This window comes from Boleophthalmus pectinirostris, unplaced genomic scaffold, assembly GCF_026225935.1.
Source record: "Boleophthalmus pectinirostris isolate CB_2022bp ecotype Guang Dong unplaced genomic scaffold, ASM2622593v1 HiC_scaffold_16, whole genome shotgun sequence".
NCBI classification, from domain to species: domain Eukaryota; kingdom Metazoa; phylum Chordata; class Actinopteri; order Gobiiformes; family Gobiidae; genus Boleophthalmus; species Boleophthalmus pectinirostris.
In genome coordinates this window covers 2,959,557-2,978,305 of record NW_026571095.1, presented here as the reverse complement: position 1 = coordinate 2,978,305, position 18,749 = coordinate 2,959,557, and the positions used below count along the sequence as shown (strand labels likewise).

Here is an 18,749-nt window from a genome sequence, read left to right as displayed (position 1 = left end):
AGTTTACTGTAGTCATAGGATTTTGACTTCCTTTATAAATAATAGATCATTGTCAATATTCAGCTAACATTATTTCTTACTTTACATCATCATAACTATAATAAACATAGTAGGGGGTCAGATTACTATAGCCATAGGTATCTCCTATTTAACTACTCAATAGATCAGCCCTGTCTATTTGAACAAGATTCCAAATCATTAAATATCACTTTGATTACCTAAATAATTAATAACTACTTATTTCATTTTCAGTAAAATATGTTTAAACAACTAAGTAATTTTTAACATTCAAAAGTTATAATTGACATAAAAAATGCATCTGAGTTCTTCAAAAAACACTTTTAAATATGTCAGTGTGTTTTAATTTGCAGATATAGTATTAATATTCAACATTTTTCTACAGAATTTATTAATAAAATATAGATTTTCATGGGGGGGGGTCAATATTCTATAGGGGGTCAACATACCATAATAGGATTCTGACCCCGGGGTCAAAATATTATATGTTATGTTAACCTCGGGGTCACCACACCGTGGGGTCAAAATCCTAAACCACAGTGGCAACATTTGTACAACATGCAGGAGCTTGATAAGTTTAATCTAGTAAAAAGATGTGATTATCTCATGAAATATTACAAATTGTATTCTAAATGAAAAAGACTACATGTATTAAAGGTGCACTATGTAACTTTTTGGTTGGAGGGCCATCACGTGCCTGTTCATATGGATATGCCATTGCTCTGCCTGGAATGTTCCACAGTGTGACATTAAACAGACCTGACATTTATTCAATTACAGGTTTTAATGATCAAAAATACCTTGAAAAACAGGCATTCTGACAGTGAGCAGTGGTCGCCTCTCCACAGATCTGACCTGTCACTTGGTCTGGTTTGGTCTCCCTGAACATAGAAAGGTTTAATGCTGTACTGTGAAACATTTCAGGCAAAGCAATAAGCATAGCATCTGCGTGGAGACCAGCATTTGACGGACCCTCCACCAGAAAAGTTACACAGTGCACCTTTAAACATAGATAGTTGGCTTGTTTATGGTGCGTACATAGACTTATATAGGCTATGGTTGAATACTAGACTGTTATTGGCAGTGCAGTGCTTTGATTGTGATAAAACGTCTCATTATTTAGACTTCAACAATGTTCTGGCCTGAAAGCTTCGGGGACAAATCTTTTCCGAAAATGAATCTGAATTCTGTTGGAGTAGTGTAACAAAAAAGCAGAGAAGTACCTAGACCATGATCCTTTGTTCGTTTCATAGCAATAGCAATAGGAAATATGATAAAGCAGTAAAAGCTTTGAGGACATGTTGAAAATAAAACATTTTTCTGTTAGTGACATTCATTCCCACAATATTAGGATCAGCATTGCACTGTGTGGTTAGTACAGGACTAATACAATATAGTAGTGCTGTCATAATACTAACATTTCTAATCTGATTTCAATACTAAGGAACAGACTTGATACTCACAATGATACAACACTCTCTATTTAGACAATAGAATGTGATTTTCAACATTAAATAACATCATTTATATTCCCATGTGTCTTATGTGTGTAATCCTCAGTGGTGCAGTAGGTTCATAGTGTCCATGGGCGTGTACTAGTCTATGTGCTCTTCTACTTACTCTGATACAGCTCAAAATCATTCTAAAGACATCCAGGAAAAGTTCATTTCTGACCTGTGAATGACACTTTTTTAGTATCAATATCTGCTCTAATGAGTTTCTAGTTTAAATACTTGCTTGGCTGTTGATTTAGTATCTGATTTTTGATACTTTTGACAACCTTAAATTCTAAAAAGCTGCACTTGTGGTGGCATGCACAGCTTTTGGTGGCATGCACAGGTGAAGAACAGAACACTAGGACTTTAGAACTGTGCGGTGCTCAAGCAAGAGTGTGTAGGGTTCTATGGCTGCACTCGCACTTGCTCATCCAAACCGGGCCACGACCTGACGTCATCACATGGCGCTGTTTGTTTACATGTGCTAAAGTTTTTAGTGGAGGAAAAAAGTGCCAGAATTATCTATAAAAGAGCGAGACAGATGTGCGTCGTTTTATGATACTCGCTCCTCCGTGAGTTTATGGAGATAAAAACAGCACGGAGCAGTGATGACAGCCAGCGACTGGAGGCAGCTAAACTTCTGTCAGTCCTTACAGAAGGTGAGCGCAGGTTTGTCGTGTGTTTATGGAGCAGATTTTATTCACTGTTTTCCTCATATGAGTAACATCAGCGCACCCACAGGGCTTGTATAGTAAAGTTGTGCGTGTGCGCGTACATGAGCCGCCGTGCTTTGGCCCACCTCCTCCAATCGCCCCGAAGTCTCATTCGTGCCGTGCCTGAGCATGGTTCGATCGCGCTTATGGTGTTTTAGGGATGATCTGTGCTTGGACACAGTTCTAAAGTCCGTAGTGTGAGTGCAGCATTAGCCTGTGTTTGTGGTGTCTGGAGTCTGCTCTCAGACTGAGCTCGTGCCCTGACCTGTGTCCCTGCCGCAGGTGTGATCTCTCCCCCCTCCTCTCTCTACTCTTCTTTCCTCTCTCCTCTGTCTTGTTTCTCTCTCTTCCCTCTCCCCTGTTCATCTCCTCTCTTCCCCTCTTTCTCTCCTCTCTCCTCCCTTTCTCCTCTCTTGACCCTTTCTCTCGCTTTTCTCTCTCTTCTCTTTTGCTCCTCTTTCTCTCTTTTCTCTCTCCTCTCCTGTCTCCTTTCTCTCTCCTGCCTCACGTCTTCTTCTCCTCTCTCTCACCTCTCTTTCCTCTCTCTTCCCTTTCTCTCCTCCCTCTCCCCTCTTTCCCCTCTCTTCTCTTTACCCCCCCCTCCTGCCTCTTTCCCCCCTCTCCCGCCTCTTTCTCCCTCTCTCTCCTCTCTTTCCCCCTCTTTCCCCCCTCTCTCCTGCCCCCCTGTGTGTAGAGTCTGGAGCTTCTCCACCTGACAGCAGAACCACAGGCTGCTGCTGGAAACATGCCCAGGGAACATGGGGACACATTACAGAGGCGCACACTCCAACCTTTATGTTTGTGCTTCTTTATTTACTCCCACTGAATACACAGGCCTGTCATGATCAGTATATATACCTGTGTATAATATATGAAGCTGGAACAATTTGTTTTGGGGGTCAGTATTTATCATGTGTACATTTTTTTTCATAATTGAATGGGTTTGACTTTGGTCATTTCTACCCAAATGGCAACAAACAGGAGCCTTAGCTGTATTTCACTGCAAATCCATCAGAGAGAGTTGTAGTCACATTTTGCCCAGTGCCCCTTCACATTTAAGTGCTCAAATGAAGCTAAAGGTCTTTTTAGTCAGGTGGTCATCCAAACAACATATGTTGGAGATTGAAGGTCGACAGGCCATGTGCTACAAAGTGCAAGGCCCAAATCTACACACAATTCCTTACTTGTAAGAAAAATCTTTTTTTTTTTCTAGCTTCTCTAGATCTATTCAGTATCTATTAACAACATACAACAAGAACATTTCGAAAGCAGTTTTCTTCTCCTTTGTACTAGAGCTGCGTGGTATGAGAAAAAGGTGTGAGATTCGATAACTGTGTTGGAATAATATTATTCTAATATTTAAATATATATTTTGGCACAATAAGTTCAGTGAATTTAAAACACAAAATGCACATCCATCCCTTCATTAACTAGTCCAACTGTGTCAAAATAAAATCTTAAAGACAAAACCAAGACAACCAAGGCAAATAAGTAAGGACAATCATGACTTTAAAAAACAGTTCTTTTCTGAAGAATGGGGAACTTTGTGTTGTTGCAATATATTTATTTTCTTGCAATATCATTTATTGCATGAGCTTATATTGCGATATCGATATTTTCACCATATTTTGCCCAGCTTTAAGTTCTACCCTTTATTTCTTCTTCTTTTGTGTTTAGGTATTTGAGTCGTGTGTTTGGGATGCACCCAAAGGAGACTGCCCGTCAGCTCAGCCTGGCGGTGAAGGACGGGCTGGTGGTGGAGACCCTCACTGTGGGCTGCAAGGGCTCCAAGGCGGGCATCGAACAAGAGGGGTACTGGCTGCCCGGGGACGAGATGGTAAGACCGCTGTCACCATTTGACACACAAAATACACAATTCACAAAATACACAAAATACATCTGATGATTAAAAAAACACTTGGTGACATGTAGGGCTGCAGGTCCTATCTGTCACTGGTGTTTTAGTCGACCAGAATGATGATTAATTGATTCTTTTCTTTTTTTTATTTATTTAGATTATGAGGATTTATATAGGACAACACATATCAGCCTTGTGAATACACCTTTTCATTTTCAGTAGTTTGAAGTATAAATAGTTGTTCTTGCATGAACTCCTGTGCGGGTATAGTCTTGTGAGTTCAGTTTAGGTTAGAGACACAGAGATATGTAATAATTTTGAGAGCTTTTTTGTATTGGGAAGACAAAGTCCAATTTATGTTAAAATAATTCTTTAAAGCTTTCAAAATGTTCTTTGTTTTTTGTCTTTGCCACATTAGTGCAGTATATAGTTTCTATCATTTTTATTGTCAAAACCGGCATCAGATTGCTCATATGAAATGTAACTTTTTATATATTTCGATAATCTGATAACTCCAGAAATCAGGTAATGATCATATTTTCATGTACATTTAAACATAGCTGTTGTTACAAGTACTCTGACTCAGTATTAGTCATTTTTGGCTCTAAAAAGTGGTGCATGACTTGTGTGAAACGGGTCATCTGCCTCACTGTTCAAATTTGATCTTTTTCAAAGTACTGGGCAGTAATTCTAATCAGAAAGTTAATTTATACACAGGCAAAGGCAGAGATGGTACAAAGTTGTTTTAACTCTCGGTAGTGTTATTCATATTAACTTTGCTTCATGTAAAATACTGTCGTGTACTAAATATCTTATCATATTGTTCAAATTTTACCTTTCTCAAAATACTGGGCAGTTATTTTAAACAGAACGTTAATTTAGACACAAGCAAAGACATAGATAGTACAAAGTCATATTAACTCTCAGTAGTGTTGTTCACATTAACCTAGCTTTATGTAATGTCTCCTTTATTTCCCCTGCTTCTTATTATCCAAGGCTGTCTCACTAACTCAGAACACACTTTTATTACATCTAATATCTAGAGAGCAATTTCACATTTATGATTTTACAGATCAAAATGCATACGAATAACTGCCTGTATTCATATTATCTTAAAAAATAAATAAATAAACACACAACACACTCAGATTGCAGTATTGGTTGGGGTCCCGTGGCGGACGCATGTTTTTAGCAGGACTTTAAACATTGCTCTTTGAATCACTTGCAATCACAGGACCCGAAAGCAGAGGGCAGTCAGGTAAGGATTTACGATTGTTCCATTCACACCAGGGGCTCCTCTTTCCTCCCTTTGACTAACATGACTCTGTGAGAAATCTGCTCTGCCACATGCACTGCGCTCCGGGACCGGACTGAATCTTTTTAGGTTCAAAAAATACTTAAAAATAACCCCGTAATCTGATTTGGGCAACTAGAAAGAACTGCCATGACTATAGATTTTTTAAGTTTGTTTAAATTAGTCCACAATTGGCTCAATGTTTGACAAAGTACAACTACTACAAGTCAAAAGCCAGTAAATTTAACTTTTAATTATAAAGCGTTTTTAAATGTTCTGGTGGATGGTCTGCCACCTGCTTGTAATTTTCCACTGTATGGCATTAAATGTGTCTGTCTCCAACTAAATGCAATGTTTAATGCCATACTGTGGAACATTCCTTCAAAACAATAACTTCGTCATGTAGATAAGCAGATGGCTGTGGAAGATAATTTGGTTCATCAGATTTTAAATTTTAAATCCCATTGAATTTCATGTTTTAATTATTTTTATTCTGAATTTTAGTTGCTGAAATTTTAAGTGTACATTTTCAGTGTTTAGTTTAAATTTAAATTTAAAATAAAAATGTCACCTTTTAAATATTCAGCCCAAATATATTCAAGCCCTCAAATTCAACAATTAAAATTCACTGTGAAAAAAATTTGCAGGAAACATCCAAGATGCCAAGACCTAAGAAATCGAAAGGAATCCAAAAGTGATCTGATCTAACTTAGTAAGAAGGAGGAAATGATGCAGTGAAGCGATCTGATTGGTCAAAATTAGCCTCATCACAACCTCAGACCCCGCTCACAGATGAGAGCGGCCAATAGGAAACAGCCTCTGTCCTTCTCGCTCACACAGGATTGATCGCCTCTGCCTTGGCATCGTGAATCTTTGTTGTGAAATTTTACACAGCGAATTTTACAATCTCAATTTTGACTTTTGAATTTGAGGGCTTGAAATTATCTATGCTGAATATTCAAAAGGTGAATTTTTTGAAAAAGTATACTTAAAATTTCAGCAACTAAAATTCAGAATAAAAATAATTCAAACATCTTTTTTCAGATTTAAATATTTCTAAGTGAGAAATTCAGTCATATTTAAAATTCAAAATCGAATGGAACAAATTATCTTCCATAGATGATAAATCCCCTACCAAAAAGTTGCATCGTGTTATATAAACAAATGTCCTTTTACCACATTTGATTAGTACCAGATCTTTTTTTTGAAACTCAAGTAACTCCTGTGTTTTTAAGACCTGTCCGTCATCACCAGAAAAGCTTCATGACGTTCCTGTGCAGAGCTGTGGCCACATTTCTTACTGAAGTGATCACTGATGTATGTTTGACCGTGTGCTCATGACCAACCTGCAGATGGGCGACTCTTTCTCTACGTTTATTTATTCTAATTAGCAGTTACTTTGTTCTTAATGTTATTCACTGACTGCATTTCATTCTTATGAGGCACTGTTTCACTGGTCGTGTCATCTGCGCTAGAAGCAATGCAGATGTATTGACAGTCAACCAAGGATGTCAAGTTTAATCGGCTAACTAATAAATGTGGATATTTATACCACAATACAATCAAATATCAAAATTGAGTGATATGATTAAACTCTTACATATGTTTTAAGAGCAATATCAACTTTCAGAGCTTTCTAACATGTTATAATGTTCATCTTTCATCCAAAAACATGCATGAAGAGGTTTTAGATGTCATCCATGCATGTTTGAGTAATCTTACGATCTCCCCTGGGTCCTGTTTAAACCCTCCTTACGTTCAGCAGTATGAGCCCATGCAGGATACAAAACAATACTCTACAACTTCACAAACATGACGCGATGTGCAGTAACTTCTGATTTCTGATTTTGTATTAATAGTGTTGAAACGGGGGAGTGACTTAGTGCGGGAGATCAAGAGGAGTGGACTCAGAGTGCCGAAAATGAAACTGAAAATAATTTAACATTTCATACGTTGTTTTCGGTAAACATAGCATTTTCAAAATGATAAAAGGCAACACGGTGATCTAAATATGGCATGAGTTAATACTAGGGATGTAACAATAACTGAAATATCGTGATATCGTATCATCAAAGTCCCCACAATAATATCGTGGACCATCACAATATATCGAATTACAAGTCTCTTTGTGTACATGAAGAGTTATGGTGCAGCAATAGCTTAAAAAAAAAGACAGAGGGAACTACATTGACCATGATCCTTTGCTCCATTTCAGTGCAGACTACAAGAAGAAATAACAGTTCTAACACTTTTAAGTCTTAGTTCTTTGGATTAAATTTTGTCAAGGCATTTTAAGGCTAAAAAGTAATGTATTAACACTTTTGTTAGCCTACAGAAGATATTGCAATAAATACCATACCGTGAGATGTATATTGTTGCGTAAATATTGTAAAAGATTTGGATATTGTTACATCCCTAATCATGAGCCTCCCCGCTATATCATGAGCTTTCCCACAATATTGCAATAAATATTGTACCGTGAAGTTCATACCGTGATGATATCGTATCCTGAGACTTGGATATCGTTACACTCTTAGTTAATAGTTAACACCCTATAGAAGTATAATATCCCAACTTTAAAATCATTCAGCTAGTAGAAGAGATTAGGTTTTATTGGATCATACTATCATCAAAGAGTAATGGTGATATTTAAGTCTCACAATAATGGTAACAACACAACACACACACATATTTGACATTGTGACATCCAAACAAACCTTCAGCTAACACACCATCAGTGCATAGATTGCCTCATAAGGAACACTTTTTTTTCACAGTTCGTCACCAACCAACACATAAGTCTACTATGAATAAAAAGTAACTGCCTAATTACAGATTCTAGTCTTGTTTAAAATGTTCGGATACTTTTGGTCTAGCTGCAGGTTGCTGGTGAGCATGTGCGTGTGTGTAACATTTGGTTTTGGTAGATCTTAGTCTCCTCTCAGGATGGATGTGACTGTGCTCTTAACTCTCTGTCTGGCATGCTTCTGTTTCACAATTATTCAGTGGAAAAAGTGATTCAACTTCGTCTGGGGGGAAAAAAGAGGGTAAAAAAAAAAGATCATCTATGATGAAATGTGAAATTTGATTACTAAGTTAAAGGGCCCATATTACGCTATTTTCTGATCTATGTTATCATTTTGTTACTTCATTAAAAACTTACCTGGAGTTGTGTTTTGTTTCATTCACACATTCATTATCACACAAGCCCTCTTTTCTCCAACAGAAAACATTCTGTTCCACCTTGTAATGCAATGTATTAGGGATGGGCATGATTAGTCAATTAATCGATAATTGATCATTAAGAAGTTTGTCGATTACGTTCATTTTTAATCGACAGACTGAATGTAGGTTGCTGTGTGAGTGTAAGGAGACAAGGCTGCGTCTGACACAAACACGATATATACAAAGAACAGACTCACCGTTAGCATCAACATCCTTCTGTCACAGAAAGAACACCTATCTTCCTGAGTTGTGTCCTTTAGTCCGACAGAAGTTGACCACATCAGCGCACAAGAGCTGTTTTTTTCTTCGCTAATTAGCCATGCGGTTTTAATTTTCGTTTCTATGAGACTTGCACAAAGCTGCATTAGTGGTTACGGTTTATATGTTGCAAATTTGAGTTTATTTATGTAGATTAGTAGTGTGGATAATAATAATTATGATGATAATTTGAATATAAAAATGTTAATGATTCATCGAAAATTGATCGTTAATTCTCTCGACGATCGATTAAGAAAATGTAATCAAATGCCCATCCCTACAGCGTTTACAGGAAGTCTTCCACTGTATTTTTAAACTCCATACTCCTTCACTAGAATCATTTGGATAATTTCAGCCCTGGAATAGCCAATCTCTACTGAACAAAAGGCTATCAACCTGAAAAGTCTCGCTTCATGACATCACAAGGTGGAGCAGAGCATTTTGAGATTTTGAGCTTTGGAGTTGAGATAGACTAATAATGCAGGATTAAACAAATGAAACAAAACACATCTCCTGGTATGTCTGATGTGTTGTTTGATTGACCCATGACTTTTGCTATTACTTCACATAAAAAAAAAAAAACCTTGCAATATATTTCTGTTTACAAAAAAAATCTACATCTACATAATAATTCAACCAAATGATCGGGCTATGAGATCAATTGCTATTTGAATGGACGCCATTAGCAAATAGCAAAGGCTGCAATTTCTGGAGTACCACAATTTCCTCCAAAAACAAAAATAGCCAGTTTTATTTGGCTTTAAAACTGCTAACCCCGTACTTTAGATCTGTACAAACTGAAATGTGATTCTTGGATTAGTCATAGTCAGGGTTCATAGGCCCAGTTCAGTCTTGTTGCCAGTTCTTCTGGACGCATTTAAAATTGAACTTTGAACTGAATGTTATTTTTAAAACATAAATTGCAAATCTAATCACAATAATAATGTTTACCATAAAATTAGACATTTTTCCCCAATCAATTTCCAATGATCGATGTGAGTCAGGCGTAGCTCATATTAAAGGAACAGTATGTAACTTTCTGGAGGTGGCACGGCACCTGCAGGATTCCATGGAAATAGAAATTTAAAACCATACTTTGGTGATAGATACGTTTTATGTCATAATGTGGAAGATTATAGCCAAAGGAACAGCATTTCCATGGAAACAAGCAGATCAGAGTCAGGTTTGTGGAGATGCAAGCCTGCTCACAGTTAAGGACACACTGTTTTCAAAGTTTTGCAGTGTAATGAAAACAACCAAAATGAAAAACAGATGTTATTGCTTTGTCTGGAATGTTTCACAATATGGTATTAAACCTTTCTATCTTCATGGATGCCAAACCAGACTAAGTTACAGATCATATCTGTGGAGAGGCGACCCCACTCACTGTTAGAATGTCTGTTTTTCCAAGTATTTTTGAGCAATAAAACCACCTGTAATTGAATAAATGTAAGGTAGAGCTGTTTAATGTCATACTGTGGAACATTCCAGGCAGAGCAATGACATCTCTGTAGAAACAAGCAGGTGACGGACCCTCCACCACAAAAGTACCACACTGCACCTTTAAAAGTTGCATACTGTGGCTTTAAGTTACCACTAAGTGTACAAGTGTGAGAAGGGTGTGTGTCCAGTGTCCTTGGATCAACCTTCTAAATATTTACTCTAGCTTTGGTCACACACTGATAATCATCTAACTGCAACTACAGTGGCCAGTTTAGCTCCAGGCGTAGCAGCTACAGGAGGTCCTTTAACTAGTACTATATTTAGATGAATAACGCCATCTGAATTTTACAAAACACATCATAAAATACAATAAAACACAATTTAGCTCTTTACACTTCTGTTTATCCTAAAATGTACATTAAACTGGGACTTAGCGCCTAAACTTCGCCCACAACCACATTTCAAACAGAGCTGCTAAACTGGGCACAACCTGGAGGACAAAAGAAGAGAGTGAGAGAAGAGGATGGGCGGGGTCTGGAGGTATAAGGAACACTGTGATTGGTCTAACAGGTATCTACGCTTCAAACTCCGCCCCCGTAGCCAGGTGTTTGGATCTGCGCAGTCTTTTGTGATGTCATCAACTACTTGAAATTGCAGTGGAACCGAAGCTCTGTTACTCAAGTCAGGCTTTAATCTGAGTTTCATTTTAACACAATCTGACCAGAGAGAACTGACTTAGTTGGAACTTCAACAGGTGAATTGATGTGTGCTGTTCAGGTTTCTCACATATCAAATTACAGTTACAGATAGCGTTTGAAAATGAAACACCACACTTGTATTGATCACAGGCTTCTGAAAATGACACTTTTTTTTTTGGCAGTGTTGTTTATGTGTGCATTATGTCACCATACTAACTACATGTAGAACACCCCCAGTGTGATGTCAAATATCAACACAGTTTAGTAGCAAAAAAATTGATTTGGTGTTAGCTTCTGTTTTTAATACATCAATTCAAGCCGTGTTTCATTCAGCATCTTATTCAAATAACTGCCTTTCGATTCTCCCTCTGATTCAGTCTTTTACTTGTAATGACAGGACTTTAAAGTTATTTAATGTTATACAACGAATCCCTTTTGGCTGTATTTAGGCCATGATAGAAATTTTGAAGTGTGTGATATTGGTGAAGTAAATATGGCCATAAATTATTGAAACTACTTTATGTCACTTACACAATAATCCAAGAGCAGATTGAAAGCACAAAAACTATTCTAAATGAACAATATTGTCAAAAATCATGAGCTTCCATGAATAAATAGCAGAATAAAAGACTTTAGTTCTTAGTTTGCATCTGTAATGAGTCATAGAAGAGATTCATTCAACCTCTATGTTTCATCTATCTGACCGTTTATCGAAAAATAAACAAAAATTCCTCAGAAGTGCAAATAAATGTGAACGCATTTGCAGCAAGAAATCATAGCTACAGTTTTCATGTATTAAAATATTCAAAGAAAGTACAGATTAAAGTCTAACTTGAGCCTCTAACAGAGTAATCACACTCCCAGGGAATGTTGATGACATCAGCTGCAAAGTATCAACTGAACGATAAGTCGATATAGTAATTATCATGACAGGCCTAGCTACAGTATGTTGGACTTTGCCCTGTCCCATCCACAACTCTGTGTTTGAAGAGAGTCCATGTTAAATGTTTGGTTTGGACGTGCCTCTTTCTGCCCATCCACACAGTCAGAGCTTGTGCAGACTGTGAGTGGGAGCACTCAGGCCAGTTACTCATTCCATTCCAGCCACATGGTTTTGGATGCATTTTATCAATTACAATCATGTTTTTTAATTGACTAAGTAAATACACTTATCGGTCCTAAATTACACAAGATGGACTCTTGTGAACTTTTAGTGATGTTGGAATGCTGAAACCTCATCAAAAACAGACCTGGAGTTGTGTTTTGTTTCATTCACATGTTTGAGTAACCTTTTATGATTGGTCTTGTCTGCGTCTTCAAAGCTCCACATGTTCAGTTGCAAACAGATGCAAAAACATTATAACACAGATCACAACATTGCATAATATGAGCCCTTTAATACAAACAAGATTTTGATGGAATATTTTCAAGCAGAAGCAATATGATTCAAATTTAGTCTCTTAGAAGATTTTGTGCAATTTTGGAAGTTTTTGGGACTTCTTCTAGCACTCAAAGCCAAACTGCACATTCCACATCACTCATTTTGCAACAGCTCAAACTTATTCCTTACGTTCCAAGCAACACATTTTTTAGCACTTTTCACAAATTTCAGAGGCCCACCAATCCATGTCTTTCTGAATTATAAAAAATAGGACTGTTGCCATGATGATTAATCAAATAGCTATTTGACCAGAACTGAAGAAGCTGCAAAAGGTCTTCACTCAAAAACTTTGGTCAGTTGACAGAATTGCATTTTTCTTTTGCTATTGATCCTACCTGGAGGATTACACAGACAATTTAAAACAAAATTATATATTTTAAATGGAAAAAAGTTCTCAAAAAGCAATATGATTCAGATCAAGACGAGAACAGAGACAAGATTTTGCTCCATTTTTGAAGTTAGGTCTGTAGTTGGGACTTGTACTACCACTCATAGCCAAAATGTAGCAATGGTCTAGTTTTGCTCCTTAAAAGGAAGTATTGTGGAAGGTGTTTCACTTTGTGTCAGTATCAAGATACAGAACATTAGCAAAAGGATAATTAACTTTTAAATTTATTTTTGAAAAAACATTACGTAAGTTAAACAATATTTCCAGTCTTCAAGTACTGAGCTAGTCACATTGTTTTTACATTATTACATGGAACACAAATGGACAACCATGATAACTTATTTTATTTATGTAACAGTTACAACAAAATCAAACCAACATTCTTTCTAAGGTCAGCATCTAAAGATCCTATATTATGTGAAATTGACTCTTGTGAGTTTTAAGCCATGTTATAAAATCTGTACCTCCTCGAAAACATACCTGGAGTTATGGTTTGTTTCATTCACACAAGTATTCCTGGTTTATTGGTCTTTCTGCATCTCCAAATCTTAAAATGCTCTGATCCACCTTGTGATGTCATCAAGCAGCAAATTAATACCTACCTTTTACCTTTTATTCAGTAGAGATGGTCAATTCCAGGTCTGAAATCATCCAAAAGATTCTAGTGAAGGTGTATGAAGTTCAAAAACAAAGTGGAGCACATGACATCACGAGGTGGAGCAGACTTATTTTCTGTTTGTGAAAAGAACTCAGCCTAAATCTACAGCGTTTGTGTGTTAAACATGTGTGACTGAAACAAAACACAACTCCAGATAGATTTTTGACCAGGAAACATAGATTATAAAATGGCGTACTATGGGCTCTGTGAGTTTTCTTCGACTTTAAATAGTGCAGCATTACTGTCAGTTGGTGCAGTGTGGCTCTGAGTGCAGCATGTGTGGTGTGTGCCTGTATCTCTGTAGTAATAGAAGTGGAGGGGGTCTCTCTCTCCCTCTCCTGTCCTCCCGGGTCGAGGGGGGGGTCACTGGAGCTCTGTGTGCTGTGTGTGTGTGCAGGACTGGGAGACAGAGAGCCATGACTGGTACTGCTTTGAGTGCCACCTGCCTGGAGATGTGCTGAGCTGTGATAACTGCTTCAGAGTTTACCACCTCAAGTGTCTGTCAGACGAGTGCAGGCCCCGTGACCCAGGATCGCACTGGCAGTGTACTATCTGCAGGGTAAGGCCACTCACACATTGGTAGAGAGGAGTGTTTATGGGAGATGTAGAACTTTAGCCGTTCAGTTGTAAATTAAGGCCCTGTCCACACTTGTACATATTCGAGTCATTTTCGTTGCGGATGCAGTGTTCGTCCACACTAATCTGACTGAAAACGGCTCCAGAGATGGAACGATCTGGTGCCACCAGCTCCCACGAATTCATCTGAGTACAGATCTGATCCAGCACTGTGTGGACGCCTGAAAACACTGATACTCTGATGTAGGTTTGTGCGCCGCCAAATAATTCACCGCCAAAACGCTAAGAGGCTAGAATATATGTCCATTCATATACACGGTCTGTGTGTGCGACCTGCAGACGTATAATCTCTGAAAAGATGAACATGAACCATCTCCAACGTGATAGAGGCACAAAACAGACTCACCATCAGCAGAACACCCCTCTGTCACAGAAAGAACACTCATATTCCACTGAGTTGTGTCCTTTAGTTCGACAGAAGCTGAACCACATCAGCGCACAATAGTAAACTGTGTTTTGAGCGCTCAGTTTAAGCAAATTAGTCATACGGTTTTAAGTTTCATTTCTATAAACATAAACAAATATTTTCAAAGCTGTGTGGATAGGGAAGGCTTGCGGACACAGAAACCTGTCTGGACGTAGATCGTTTCTTATAAGGTGATACGTTGATTCGTTTCAGTGTAGACGTAGCCTAAGTTAGTAAATGTTTCCTGAAAATGTTATCTTTTTGATAAAAAAAAAAAAAAAGTCAGTCAGTCTTCTTTATATAAACACATTTTACATGCGTATTCCTAGCACTTTTCTGCATAGTTGTTTTTGCTTGAACTCCTGAGCAGGTGTAGTCTTGTGATGTGTGTCACAACAGTCACTCGCTGTAGAACTCTGACCAACAGCTTTGAGTTCTGTTCTTCTAAAAATACTTAGAATTAACTGAATGTTGTTCTTTTTTTAGGGAAGTAAAAAGAAGAATCTGAACAAACAGGAGATGTGCAAATACCTTCGTTTTATCGTCCAGCGCATGAAAGAGAGGGTAAGAAATATTACGCAGAAATATAATGTGTAGAAATATGACCCTATTATATAATATGACCCCTATTTAAACAAGGCCATTTAAAACATTTCTGGTGGTGCTTGTTTCTGTGGATATATCATTGCTTTGCTTATAATGTACATATATAATGTTATAATGTACACAGTATTACATTATATAAATAAAAAATATACACGTTTATAAATACACATTTTATAGTTTTAATGCTCAAAAATACCTAGAAAAACAGGCATTCTGACTGAGCAGGGTCGCCTCTCCACTAATCTGACTTGTAACTTGGTCTGGTTTGGTCTCCATAAAGATAGAAAGGTTTAATGCCATACTGTGAAACATTTACAAAGCAACAACATCTCCATGGAGAAAAGCATTTGATGGACCCTCCACTTGAAAAGTTACACAGTGCACCTTTAAGACTGGTTTAAATGCTCCAGTCATGTGTTGTCTTCTGCCCTAATCCATCACTTAGTTAAATTGAATTCTCTCCTCTCTTTCCCAAACCCATTTCTCTGTCCATCTTAAGTGGTGTCAGATTTCCCATCATGCTCTGCTGCATTGACCTATATTTAGCTTTATTTGAATGCTCTTCCCTTTTCCACTTCAGGCGGTGGACCTACACAAGAAAGGCAAAGACACCAAACATCCCATGTACAGAAGACTTATCCACACTCCCCTGGACGTGGCCAATATTCAAGAGGTATAAGCGCCTCGTGTTCATTTTTTTAAATAAAATGCAATTGTATGCGAAGATGCTAAAAGTGATAGTGAACTGAACTTTATATTATGATTACACAAGTTGTCAAAAGTATCAAAAATCTGATATTAATTGATACTAAAACCTGTATCGAAACTAGATACTCATTTGAGCAAGTATCAATACAAAAAAAAAAGTTCAAAATGCTCTGTTCCTCCAAGTGATGTCACAGAGTGGTAGTTTTCAAGTTAACAACAGTTTTTGTTAAGTAAAGATTTAAAATGTCAATCAATAAATCAAACTTTAGTTATAGAGCACTTTCATACAAAATATGCAACACATGCCAGGGGTGAAATTATCCAAATTCTACTCATAAAACACAATGTAGTCAAGTATACAACATGACATCACAAGGTGGAACAGTGTGTTATCTCTTAGTCTAAATCTCTAGGGTTTGTGTTTTAAATGTGTGAATGAAACAAAACACAACTCTTATTATGTTTTTGGTGATGAAACAACATAACAGATCAGAAAATAGTGTTATATGAGCCCTTTAATGTCCATATACAAAGCAGTAACTTCCAGAAATGTTACCTAATGCATCTTTAAGTTGGTAGGTTTGGTAATACTGCAAAAACTGCTAACTACATTTGATTTACTTTGTCCTCAGTTTAAATGCACTGACACCTATTGGACAGACACCACATTGCAGGCTGAACTTTTTTTTTTCTTTTTGCTCAGAACCTGTCAGAGGGCAAGTACAAAAATTTTGAAGAGTTCAAAGCCGACGCTCAGCTCATCGTTCATAACACGGCCATTTTGTACGGCGGTGAGTCTAATATGTGTGTGGAATCTTAAAGGAAATGTATATAGTCTGCACTCTTAGTTTTAAAATGTAGTACAATAATAACTTGGGTTTGGATAGTGAGGATTCAGATCAGAGAGAGTTATTTTAGGTTTAAACCAACTGGAATTCAACATTGAAAATGGCAACCCAAATGAAAGACACATGTGGATCTCATTCTGCATTCTGGTTGGATAATTCTCATGAGAACCAAAACATCAAATTATAACATAAACAGCTTGGTGATGTGCAATGTTTTTCTAATTAAAAACAAATCAGCAGTACAATCGTTTGCAGTAAAAAACTCTATTTGATATGAGCAGGTTTAGGTGAGGACACAGCTCGGTCGTGTTTGTGGAATTTAAAATCACGTCATTGTTGCTTTCACTTACAATATGGGACTCTTTTACTCATAACATTTTAACAGAGCCAAAGGCAAGTTACAACTTAAATTGTACAAGATCAACAGAGTGCAATGCTTTTTTGTATACAAACATTTTAAAATGAGAAAAAAAATGCACACAACTGAAAACCAGCATAAGGATGTACATATATCTAAGATGAATTAGACACAGGCTACAAAAAATCAATAAGGGGTTGCCACACTTTCTGAAATGACAGTAGTTTATCCTTTACATCTAGAGAGAATACGACATTTGTTAAAGGATTAGCAAGGTCCCGGGGCCACATTTTAGAGCTTGTTACTGATGGAATATGACGGAACTATTTTAATAATAATTTAAATGTGTTGTTGCAGTTCACAGTGACCAGGCAGAAATCGCACGGTTGCTCTACAGTGACACATGTCATGAGGTAGTCCTGTTTCTTACATTTCTCATGCACTTCATATTGTAATGTAAATACAATATAGTCATTTGTCTGTATTGAATTCCGGTCCTCTTCTCTCTGTTGCAGCTGAATGAGTTGTTATTGTGTAAAAACTGCTTCTACCTTTCAAACGCACGGCCTGATAACTGGTTCTGTTACCCATGTGTGAGTATACTAGGAGATAAATAATTCCAATAAATAACACACACAAAAATCTGTAAACTACTTTGCGTGAATGTGTGTCCTGTGCCTGTTCAGAGTCCCAGTCACGACCTGGTGTGGGCCAAAATGAAAGGCTTTGGATACTGGCCGGCTAAAGTGCTGCAGCGAGAGGACAACCAGGCAGACGTGCGCTTCTTTGGGCACCAGCACCAGAGGTGAGAGGAGACAGGCTCAACCCTGAACATGCTCAGTATGTCAAATGCTAAATCTAAGGTAGTCCTGTCCAAGAGCTGGAGATGGGTCTCTGGGCAGGGCCGGCTCTGCCTCCTGGTCCAGACAGTTTGGTCCTGACAGGTTGGCACAAGGATGGATCATATGAAGAGGACAAATTTCCCTACACAGACAATAAAGTGAACCTTTAACCTCATATTATTTAGCTACTGTGATCAATGAATATCTAAGGTTGTTTCTGAAAATCTAAATAATGTATGTATGACAGCACTATTGCAAAACCATGAGTTATGTTTATTGTTATACACTCAGACTTTTTTTTTTTAATCTATTTTGTCCTAAACTTGCTTCTAATAGAGATGAATTTCTTTATGTTTTCTGACCCAGAGCATGGATCCCGTCAGACAACATCCAGGACATCAAAGTGAGCGTGCAGCAGCTGCAGGTGAAGCGCAGTAACGGCTGGAAGAAGGCCTGTGAGGAGCTGGAGGTCTACCAGCGGTTCCTCCGCGAGGGACGCCTCTGGAAGACCAAGATGGATGAGGCAGGAGGCCAGCAGCCCAGTGCCCGCTCCCAACAGCAGCCAGAGGAGAGGGGGGGCAGGACTCAACAGCCAGAGGAGAGGGGGGGCCGGACTCAACAGCCAGAGGAGGAGAGGGGGGGCAGGAGACAACAGCCAGAGGAGGAGAGGGGGGGCAGGAGACAACAGCCAGAGGAGGAGAGGGGGGGCAGGAGACAACAGCCAGAGGAGGAGAGGGGGGGCCGGACAGAGGACGCAGAGTCCAGTATCTCCTCCACTAGCAACGAGCAGGTCCGTCATGTGAGTACTGTACTTGCATATTTTATACTCTGAATCACTGAATGAATATAACATTA

General features: G+C 38.1%; 1 protein-coding gene across 2 annotated transcripts in view; it reads left to right on the top strand.

Annotated features, from left to right (window-relative positions):
- Positions 1 to 18,749, top strand: part of zmynd11 (zinc finger, MYND-type containing 11) — a 37,385-nt gene that overhangs the window by 7,788 nt on the left and 10,848 nt on the right. Inside the window, exons 3-12 of one of the 2 annotated variants that reach the window (XM_055151522.1) lie at positions 3,905 to 4,064; positions 5,320 to 5,343; positions 13,888 to 14,049; positions 15,019 to 15,096; positions 15,719 to 15,811; positions 16,550 to 16,637; positions 17,410 to 17,465; positions 17,568 to 17,645; positions 17,739 to 17,857; positions 18,261 to 18,684. In XM_055151522.1, the coding sequence (XP_055007497.1) occupies positions 3,905 to 4,064; positions 5,320 to 5,343; positions 13,888 to 14,049; positions 15,019 to 15,096; positions 15,719 to 15,811; positions 16,550 to 16,637; positions 17,410 to 17,465; positions 17,568 to 17,645; positions 17,739 to 17,857; positions 18,261 to 18,684 (1,282 nt within the window). Of the gene's footprint in view, positions 1 to 3,904; positions 4,065 to 5,319; positions 5,344 to 13,887; positions 14,050 to 15,018; positions 15,097 to 15,718; positions 15,812 to 16,549; positions 16,638 to 17,409; positions 17,466 to 17,567; positions 17,646 to 17,738; positions 17,858 to 18,260; positions 18,694 to 18,749 lie in introns of both variants that reach the window. The other variant, XM_055151521.1, reaches the window with a different exon arrangement.